Source organism: Hevea brasiliensis, unplaced genomic scaffold (genome assembly GCF_030052815.1).
Source record: "Hevea brasiliensis isolate MT/VB/25A 57/8 unplaced genomic scaffold, ASM3005281v1 Scaf47, whole genome shotgun sequence".
Taxonomy (NCBI): domain Eukaryota; kingdom Viridiplantae; phylum Streptophyta; class Magnoliopsida; order Malpighiales; family Euphorbiaceae; genus Hevea; species Hevea brasiliensis.
In genome coordinates this window covers 12,073-22,920 of record NW_026614995.1, presented here as the reverse complement: position 1 = coordinate 22,920, position 10,848 = coordinate 12,073, and the positions used below count along the sequence as shown (strand labels likewise).

At 43.4% G+C, this 10,848-nt stretch overlaps 3 protein-coding genes across 3 annotated transcripts; 1 reads left to right on the top strand and 2 right to left on the bottom strand.

Annotated features, from left to right (window-relative positions):
• Positions 1-922: 922 nt before the first annotated feature.
• LOC110654503 (cytochrome c oxidase subunit 3) lies at positions 923-1,927 on the bottom strand. The gene is given in 3 exon segments (XM_021810527.2): positions 923-1,433; positions 1,436-1,669; positions 1,672-1,927. Coding segments are annotated over 3 exon segments (927 nt in total). The 3' UTR covers positions 923-996.
• Positions 1,928-1,969: 42 nt separating this feature from the next.
• On the bottom strand, positions 1,970-3,339 carry LOC110654520 (putative ATP synthase protein YMF19). The gene has a single exon (XM_058142383.1). The coding sequence runs from the start codon at positions 3,312-3,314 to the stop codon at positions 2,829-2,831; it is 486 nt and encodes a 161-aa protein (XP_057998366.1). The 5' UTR covers positions 3,315-3,339; the 3' UTR covers positions 1,970-2,828.
• A 735-nt stretch (positions 3,340-4,074) lies between these two features.
• On the top strand, positions 4,075-4,914 carry LOC131177426 (protein Ycf2-like). The gene has a single exon (XM_058142384.1). It carries the CDS (start codon positions 4,075-4,077, stop codon positions 4,912-4,914), a length of 840 nt encoding a protein of 279 aa, XP_057998367.1.
• The last annotated feature ends 5,934 nt before the right edge of the window (positions 4,915-10,848 follow it).

Genomic DNA, 10,848 nt, shown 5'->3' with positions numbered 1-10,848 from the left:
ATCTCGATTGGCTAAAGACCATGCCTTGCCCGCTCCGAAGAACCTTTCTTCAGATTGGAATGTCCCATGACTCAGGCATTCGCTTGCAGCGAATTCGGAAAATGTTCGTAAGATGGGAGTGAGAGTTCGATTCCACACCGGATTCACTATCTTCTGAATCATGCCCTTCCTTCTCGTGAGAGTTGATTCCTCCTTCGAGTTAGAGTTTCTTCTGTCCGATTCAGGTTGATTGATCACGGAACTTGGTTCACTAAGGCTAAAAGAAGGAACCTGCTTTCTCGAGGAAAGGAAGTTCTCATGCCATTAGTCTAGCTCACTCCGTCTTCTGCGCATCAAAGAGTAGATTCTCTAAGAGCAAGAGCTTATCCACGATATCCTTACCTGAATGTCAAATCAAGGCTGACTGAATTTCATGCTTTTAAGGCAACTAGCGGATTTCTGGCAACCTCGATTGGAATTAGGCTTGAACCAGAGGATCACTGAAACTACCTTTCTCTATTCACCCGATTCGATCCACAAGCTGAATGCCGTACCTGCCAGAGAGGGAGATCTGCCATTGAACTGTTCCAAACCTTTATTGAAGAAAGAGCTCTTGCCTCCAATTCAAAACAGAATAGAACGCTCCTTCTGCAACGCAAGGCCGATAGTTGAATAGCTATAGCTGGTGCTTTGATGTATGAGTTCGATCCATTAGGTTCTTCGATTTATTCAGAAGGAAACGAGAGACAAGAAAACATCTTTGATTACGATTAAAAGGAACAATCTCAAATAGACCAAGATCCAATTTCGGGTCATTTCTTGGTGAACATAATCTGCCATAATCTCTTCTGATCCCTTCATTTATATGCCAGAATAAAGAGAGATTTGGTAGGAAATTGGACGAGACTATTTTGTATATCATAAAAAAATTGAGCAGCAAAGCTTCAGTAATTCTATGGAAAAGACAGGTTCTCTTTGTCTTCGAGCTTTCATTCCTCAATCCACTGTTTCGTTCCTTCATATACCCCCCCACCAATAGATAGAAACAAATGGGAATAACCGAACCACGTCTACAAAATGCCAGTACCATGCAGCTGCTTCAAAGCCAACGTGATGCTCCTTGGTCAGATGACCAAGATATTGGCGAATACCACATATGATCAAGAAAAGAGTACCTATAATCACATGAAAACCATGAAAGCCAGTTGCTAAGAAAAAGGTAGAACCATAAATACTATCCGAAATAGTGAAGGGTGCTTGATAATATTCCATTCCTTGAAAGCCAGTGAATACTAGAGCCAGTGAAACGGTAGCTACTAAAGCATAAACTGCTCGTTTTTCCTTCCCCGCGAGTATAGCATGATGAGCCCAAGTTACGGCAGCTCCGGATGAAAGGAGAATAGGGGTATTAAGAAAAGGGATTTCCCGAGGATCTAAAACCCCAATCCCTTTAGCCAAATACCTCCGATCTCTACCGTAGGTGCCAAAGAAGAATGAAAAGAAGCCCAAAAAAAAGCAAAAAGGAACATAACCTCCGATACGATGAACGGAATAAAACCATATCGAGGTCCTAATTGTACGACTTTGGTATGATGTCCTTCCAACGTGGACTCACGTAGAACATCGCGCCACCATACAAACATGGTATATAGGATAAATATGAGGCCCAAACTGAGAAGTGTTGCACCCCTTGAAATGAGTGCATGTACATCACACCTCCTACGGTGGTTGCCAAAGTTCCGAGTGAACCCGAAATAGGCCATGGACTTGGATCTACCAAATGATAAGAATGCCTCTGAGATTCAATCATAAAAAACAAACGGAGACTCGGTTGTATGTAAACCCCCCCTTCACCCCCACCCCCTAAAGTGGTAAAGAAGGGCTCTTTGGGGTCTAATTTTCTTTCTATCTGACAGGACAAACAAATAGGAAGGGATGGTTCTTTCATTGCATTGATAGAAGTCTAACTAGAAAAAGATCTCTCTATTACTTTGACTTTGAGAAGAGAATCGTTGGTTTAACCGACGAACTACGTGGGAAAATGGATCTTCGGTTCCACATGAGAACCCAGTACGAATATAACCTACATGTCCAATTGAACTATGAGCTAGAGGTCTTTGATTGAACAGAAGACTCGTTGGGACAATCCCCTTTTTCTCCTGAACTCCAATTTTGACCCCATTTAACCAGCTGTATTGGAAGGTGATAGGCCTTCCAAACTGCTTGTTCCACTCAAACACCTCTCTGATTATTTTGGAGTAGATGTTTAAGAGGCGATGGATATAAAGCAATAAAGGCATAGTGAGCATAAAGAAGAAGCAAAAGGCAAAAAGTATAAGAAGAAATTGCTGATGGGGGGACAAGGACAAAAGGAGTCTTTCACAAAATTTCATTTTTGGTTTGCTTCATTCTTTGACTGCTCTGCTCCCCCTTCGAATGGATTGGATCCGCTGCCCCTCTAATAGAAGCGGAAGATGCGGGCTTAGAGCTTTCATCCCGCTTTACCTACTTCAATGGAAAGGGGGGAATCGCCCATCTAATAGCCCTTTCTTCGGCAACGGTCTTTCCAAGCAAGATGCACTTCTTACCGGCTTTCATCTTAATTAAGTACCAGATAGAAGAAACTATTATTAAGGAGAAAAGGGATGCTTTTTTCTCATCGTGTAGCCGGAGAATTCTAATACCACTACATCCTTCCATTCCTCAGGAAAGATGATATACTAGTTCGCTGCCTCGATGGAGGTGAATTGGATCGGGTGAAAGTGGTTATCGGAAATCGATATCCTTTATTGGGTTTATTGGGATTGAGGAAAGAAGTGGGATGATTAGGCCGAAGTGGTTGGTTGAGATTAAAAAACGATGCTTCCTTGGCCGTGTGGAACATGGATTAGCATTATGTCATTACTACAAGTACAAGTGATCCCCCATCCAGGATTAGAAGAAATGCTATATGAGGACTTCGAGATCAAATAGAATATGTTTCTTTCCATTCCTCGCGAGCCACTTATTTCTCCGAAACAAGAGATCAAAGTGATTTTCCTCCTTTTTCCCAATAAGTCGACAGCCTTACACCATTGGGATACTTCGAATAAACTAGAGTACATATAGGATACACCGGTACTAAAACCTTTTCTCAAGATATCTTCCAAACTGTTGGGGTCCTTGCTCCGGATCTTGTTCCCCCGGTGTGAAACCAGTTGGTTCCGTAGTTTTAGAATTCTGCTGATCCCAAGTACTCCATCTCCATCATTGCATATGGGAATATAGAAAGTAAAGAGGAAAAGGCATGACCAGAAGAATTGTGTAAAATAAGTGAATTTATCCAGTTGAGGCATGATTGATTTAGATTGAATTCTTCCCTCCAGACAGCTTAACTCCGTCAAGCCTGTAGGAGTCTTTTTGAAGGAAACGAGAGTTGTGGTTGGTTGTTGACCAAACAAAAGCATGGGAAAAAGATGCACAAACAAATGTGGGAAAAAGCAGTCGCGAGAGCTTCCACGGTAGGCGCGTGTCGCAGACCAATCGGCCGCTATATGCTGTCACCATACCGACTAGGACTCTGACTCGGACGGTGGAGGAAGCTGGTAGCATTAGGGGAAGCGCTTATCAGCACCCTATCACTTTTAGAACACGATTCACACACAGAGACCACGATGCACAATTAGCTGCTGGTAAACAGTCCCATGCCAGCTATCACACATCTCACTTTACGCAGTTTTTTTGCAGAGCCAGAAAATGCGCGAAGAAAGGCAGATCCACCGGTTGAGGTCCCGTACTAGATCAACGGTTTTCTTCTCTTACGATATTTTCATTTCGAATTAAGATGAACTGATCACTCCTAAATGCAAGCGTGATCCAATAGATGCGCTCGGACCAGATCTAAGGCCCAAGTAGCCCCCAGTTCATTCAGTTCCTCGATCGCTCTTCTTGCGCGCATGCGATTACGCCTTTCTTTCAAGTAAAGCACCCATTTGCTCCTCAAGCTTGAGATCGGTTCTTAGTCGATCAGGTTACCAGCTTTGCAAGCGGAGACACTACTGTCTAGGCTCTTCTTTCGCTATCTCCGAACACTACTGGGGCCACGCCTTTCACGTTATGCTTAACACATGCTTTTTCGCTAAGAAGGCAGTTCCCTTGGGGGAAGAAGGAGTGGAAGTTCTTCCAATGTCCGAAGAAATGATTCATCGAAATAATGAGCCACCATTGATATCGACACATCTGAGATCGCCAAATGTTCGGGAGTTCCTCTATTCAATCCTTTTCCTTCTTCTTGTTGCTGGATATCTCGTTCGTACACATCTTTTCTTTGTTTCCCGAGCCTATAGTGAGTTACAGACAGAGTTCGAAAAGGTCAAATCTTTGATGATTCCATCATACATGATTGAGTTGCGAAAACTTCTGGATAGGTATCCTACATCTGAACTGAATTCTTTCTGGTTAAAGAATCTCTTTCTAGTTGCTCTGGAACAATTAGGAGATTTTCTAGAAGAAATGCGGGGTTCTGCTTCTGGCGGCAACATGCTATGGGGTGGTGGTCCCGCTTATGGGGTTAAATCAATACGTTCTAAGAAGAAATTTTTTAATATCAATCTCATCGATCTCATAAGTATCATACCAAATCCCATCAATCGAATCACTTTTTCGAGAAATACGAGACATCTAAGTCATACAAGTAAAGAGATTTATTCATTGATAAGAAAAAGACAAACAGTGAACGGTGATTGGATTGATGATAAAATAGAATCCTTGGTCGCGAACAGTGATTCGATTGATGATAAAGAAAGAGAATTCTTGGTTCAGTTCTCCACCTTAACGACAGAAAAAAGGATTGATCAAATTCTATTGAGTCTGATCAATTCTCATTCCTGTACTTCAAAGCTAGAGCGCTTCTTTCGATTGAAAGGATTCATTTTTTTTGATTACCAAAGAGGGTAGGGGCCAATGATGAGTGGGACTTGGGGACTACGAGAGGGACAGTAGCGAGCGGGCAGCAGGCTAACTACAATCTTAATCACGCCTACAACACTTCCTTTTAGATCGTGAACTCTGGCGAGGACAATTTTCCGTGTTAATTTAAAATATAAGGATATTTATATCGAATCACTCGTTCGAGAAAAGAGGGTTTTATCACCTTCGGTGCCTCGACGTACTGATGCGAACATATGGGGTTGAACCAGGCGGTAAATGGGACAGGGCTTCTTCCGGGCGTAAGATAAGGTTCTCTGAGACCTCATTTCCTAGCCGAATAAACCTCACCGAGCGGAGAAGTCATGAAGAAGTTAAGCATTAGGCCAATAAGCCTAGTCCTGCTTGTACACCTGGTCTTCCATTTTCGTCCGATCTCTTTCTTTCTCCAACAACTACTGTACTATATTATACTACAATTGTTGCCTCGCTTCATGCGGTTCAACCAGAATTCACATCTTTCTTATCAGACCGCTTAAGATCCGTTAGGCGCCACCCCCGTCACTTGCAGTGGTTAGCTGCACGATCGGAATTGAGTCTATTCTATGCTTACAAGCGAATAATTTCTTCGGGGAGGCTTAGATTGCTCACAGGATCAAAGCACTTTCTTTATCAAAATCAAAAGACACTTTCTCGCTTCTTGCTTTAGTTTGATTGTAATTGTAGCCTTAGCGCCTTACTAATAGAATAAAAAAAGGGAAGGGCACTGACGCCTGATCTTGATCTTAGGAATGGAATCTACAACTCTCTTTAATGAGCAAGACTCTATCCAGATCTAAAGAATCTGCCAAAGAGCCTTCTTCAAATTCCTTGACTTCGGATAGTTTATATTATTAAGTTAAGCAGGATAGGAAAGAACCTATCAGCCTGAACATGAGGTCTACAGGTGCATCGAAGAATTTCGTTTCGAGAAGGCTATCAGCTCGCACATGCCTACAATCTAACTGCTCTCATATCCTTCCTTAAGATCCTGTCTTTCTTTAACTGCTTTCAGATTGAGCAGTAGCCTACTCTTTCTAGAAGGGTTACTTCCCAACAGGAAAATGGTAGCAAGCCAGTTCCTTTCAAATAGATCAAGGTCGAAATCAGACATTAGATCTGGTGAAAACTACACTTGCATTCCTTCATTGATATGATGCTTTCCCTTTCTCGGGAATCAGGTGCGGCAGAACCCATAATTAACTGGAACTCAATCATGTATTAACCTGGCCTCGTGAGCTTCTTACTACAGGCAGACCAACATCAGTGTACTGGCGGAAAAGAAGATAGCTACTTACATCCTTGCATATGTATAAAAGTTCAGTAGCTATCCCTGATCCAGAAAGTGTACTGTAACCTGAGCCAAACGGTACGACTATTTCCAAGGTAGAAAGCGAGATTCGAGTTCCAGGCCCAAAAAAACGATGATAAAAAAGCAAACAAAAGCAAGCAACAAAGGATGCCAGGAAAGAAAGCCGTGGAGGAGCACGAGGCAGCAGGACCAGGAGACAAGACAGAAAATCGATAAATGATCGGGGAATCGCAAAAACAAAAAGATGTTTTGTTTTACCTGCTTTTAGCTTGGTAACTACCGCCCTAAACAAAATTAATAATCGAATTCTATTTGTAAGGTCTTTTGCTGATCAATCAGTGTCCCGCCAACAGGAGCTTCTATCGGCATCCTACTAAGTTCCTTTCCTTATATACTGCCCTGACTACAGCAGCTTTGCCTTACCTGATTTGACTGGTGTTACCGGGGGTGGTGAAGACAATGATCCCCTATCGTGGGCTCTCACTTTAGTCTACCCGGTGCCAGTCTTTGTTGGTGAAATAGAATCAATCGAAATCAGCTGCACATTCAGATTACTCTCTTTCTTCCTTTGTACCCTTATTACTTACGCCGGAACCAAGATGAGCGATAGCCTTTCTTTGATAAAAGAATAAGATGGATGGGATGGGGTTGCTATCGAATGCCCTCTTTGAAGGGGTTGTGACAGAAAAGGAAGCAAGAGCAGTAGCAGTCAACAGTGTAAGAGTAAAAAGAGAGTAGAGTTCCAGTAGTCGTTAAGAGTGTAATAGGGAAAAGAGTACTAAGAGTATATCAGTCTCAGTGAGAACAGTAAGAGTGCAATAGTCAGAGTGTAATAGGGAAACTGTAGTAGCAGTAGCCGTAAACCAGTAGTCAGAGTCACTATAGAGTAGAGAACTAGCAGTAGCAATGAGACGGCCAGGGGAAGAGCCAGCGCGGGGAGGAAAGCCGAGTGCCCATCCGCTCGGGGAAGATCTGAGCAAGGTGTATAGTGGGAGGGAAAGATGGCCGCGTCCAGAAGGCGCAAAGACCAATCCGCCTGCCGATTCGTCTCTTATACGTCGAAGGGGTCCGGCTTGTATAGTTGAAGGGGAAGCAAGAGGTAGTAGGGGCCCAGTTAAGCCAATCCTACGGGACGCAGCCCACCCTGACGAGGGACGTCCTTCTATGCTAAACAGCCTCAAGTAGGATCGGGAGAAGGCCTATCAATATACGGCAACGGCAAGACTAGAAAAGACAATAGCGCCGGTATAGAGAGAGGGGAAATCCGCCCCCAGATGAGGGAAGCATAGCGCCCAGAAGCTAGCCTGTCAGCGGAGCAGGCTGAGAAGAGAACGGGTGACTAATCCGTGTGGATAACTGTGGGTATCCTCCCTGCACGCTTCCTTAGGACCGTGAAGTCCAAGCAGGGCCACCATCCTTCGGTCGTCCCGGGGCTGCCCGTAACCGGCTCTGGAACCAAACTTCAATACCATTCAGAACAAGAGCAAACCGTCGGAAAGATATCACGCTGAGTCAACGACGGTGTGTGCCTCTCACTTGAGGAAGCAAAGGCAACCAGACTAGGCGGCAGAGGGTGCCAGCCGTCCTTGGAAGCCTCTCAATTCCTTGGTAGGAAACGGCATCCCCAGTATGTCTTTTGTTTTGGCGGGATACACCTTAATCCCATTCTTTCGTACTATGAATCCGAGGAATTTCCCTGACGATACTCCGAAGAAGCACTTTAGAGGGTTCATCTTCAAGTTGTGTTACCTAAGCCTAAGGAAGACTTTTCGTAAATCTGCCAAGTGGTCGACTCTTTTATGGCTTTTTACGGCTAGGTCATCCACGTAGCATTCTACGGTTTTATGCAACATCTCTCTGAAGATTTTCGTCATAGACTGTACTTCGTATCCTGCATTTTTTTAACCCGAAGGGCATGACTATATAAGGTAAGAGTCAATGCCGAAAGGGGTGCAGAATGGGCAAATCTGTAGAGGTCGTCCGGGTGCTTTTCCTCCCTACCTAATAAAGCCGACGTTGCGAAGCTTCTGCACTTCTTTCTATCTTTTCCATGAGTAGAGGGTGGAACCTTCTCTGTGCTTGTTTTATCGGCTTTGCATCTTCCAGAATTTTGAGCTTATGGACGGCGACGTATTTTTTCCCTGGCATCTCTGCATAGCGGAATGCAAACACATCACGGAACTCTTGGAGAGGTTGGGTATACTACATCACTTCTTCAGGAGCAAGGTGGGCATTGATGAATATCGGGCGTGGTTCATCGTCCGTGCCAAAATGGATCTGCTTTACTTCGTCTTCCGTGGGAGGAGCTTTACGTAATAGGGGGCTCCTCTTTCTGACGCTGCACGTGTTAAGGCTTGGAGTTTTTCTTCATCTTCCTCGCCTGATTCATCACTGTCGGAGCTCTATTAGTAAATTAGGACTGCTGCGAAGTTTACTGCTACTGCTAGAGAAAGGTTCGCAAGACAGTTCAACTTCAGGGTCTCAGCCTTCTGTAGTGGACGACTCATAAGCTTCAGATTCCGACCCATCTCTCGTTCCATAATCTGGGATGTACCCCAGAACGTACGTCGGAAAGCTGATAGCCTCACCTTCTTCTAATGTCTGCTTTTGTGCCTTCGTCAATCACCTTATCCTTTATCGCCTTCCCATTTTTGAGTCCGACAGGATTTTCCAAGTCATAGCCCATTTTTTGCATTATCTTCTTAGCAATAAGGCCATAGTTGGAAAAGTCTGGCCTCCCTTCTGTAGCAATAGGCTCCACCTTCAAAGCATATGTTTAAGTTGCCCTGTTTTATATTATAATTGGCCCCCTGACCCCAGTCATTGGTACCACGAAGATAGCTCCCCCAGGTTTCTCAACTGACGAGTGGCACACCAGAGGTCATAGTGGAAGACCTACGCCTACGCGCATTGCCTGTTTACCCTATTTGGCCTCTTCTTCACTATCAGATGTGACGCTAATAGTGACCACATTAGATTAGCTTTTCCTCTTTTTAGCTGCCGGAATGACCGGGGCTTAGATCTCGGCGTTATGAGAAATTTGGAAGGTATTTTCATTTTTCTTGTGGAAGGAATAAATTGGGCTTTTCTTCGACCCCGGCTTCCGATCTGTGAAGACTGTTTTGTTTGTACTTTTTTGTCCTCGTCGACATATTTGAAGTATTGATAGAGGGTGGACGGAACAACAAAGTTCCCGTGAATCCAAGGCCTTCCCAGCAGTAGATTGTAGGACGTGTCGTTATCAATCACATAACACGTGATTTCAGACTTCAAGTCTGCCAACTGACACTTAAGGCGAATCTTACCAATCGCCCTTTTATTTTAGTTTTAGAAGAAACTTTCCTGTCTTTTCACTACTGTCGTTTAGAATCCTTGGTTGTGTCCCATTACTATACATAATTTCTTGGTTCTATGTTTCTTTAGTCTTGGTCTTAGTAACGCAGTCCCAGTTTATCTCTTGAAAGAGCGAAGTTCTGTACCACGGTGGTAAGTTTATTACCAGTTGTAAGAGTAAGATAAGTAAGGGTGTCAAGCTTACGTACTTTCGAGTCTCAAGTCTCAATCTAATATGGATAAGCTATATATATTCTCTTTTTAGAATATGACTTTAGATAATCGGTAATTTAATTTCTTGATATCAACAATGCTTGCAACTTCCGGAAAAAGAAAGCAAAACTTTATTAGAATGGAAAAATAAAAAAAGAGCAAAATAAGCCACCGGCCATTCACAAGCGGATATCAGATGTGCAAATCCTCTTCATTGATCGAATCCATATCAACAATTTATCTTGCGCGGCCTTTTCCGATTTCCGAAGTGTCAAGGACAATACATACCAACGAAGTCGAAGTAGCAAGATCCTCGCAGAGCGCCGGGAAAGCAGTTCTTGGTTACGAGGTGACGATCAAGGGAAGAAAAATAAAGAACAGCTATGGAATATGACAGGTATCTGTATTGAACAGACGGAAGTCGATACAAGCAGAATGACTAACCAAAGTACGTTCAGTTTCATCACCCGGTCCGGACCGACAGCGGAAGCCTAGCATTAAGTGTTTGGTATCGACAAGGTGCTTGCAGCGATCACAGATTAAAATGAACATAACATATAAGAGAAGAGGGACCGTCCCATTAAATTGAAATGGAGCCATTATTCTGTTTATCTATTACATTCAATCAAATCGATCTGATCTGTGATATAAGCACCTATATCAATTCATTCTTTGCCACATTTTCCGGTGTAAGAATCGAGCTAATGTCCAGGTTTGACCTGATATAATGAGAGAAGGTGGTTTTGAAGGAATGTTTTTGTGTGGCATAAGGCATCCTGCTAACTGATAGATTGAATCTCCCTGCTTTATATACTTTACGTGTTGAATTCTGTGTGAATTGTAGGGGCCTAGCTCTCGATGAAAACAAGATGAAACTTACGTCTGGTGTATGGTTCTACAACAGGAAAGTAAATACAAAGTAAAGAGATTTGTTCCAGATGTACGACACCTAAAAAAGAGCTGAAGCATATATAGCTACCGGGGCTTACCATCAGCCCTTTCAAGATCCTATGGTCCGTTAAAGGCAGTTAGATAAAGACACCTGCTAGTATCTAAAGCTTGAAGAA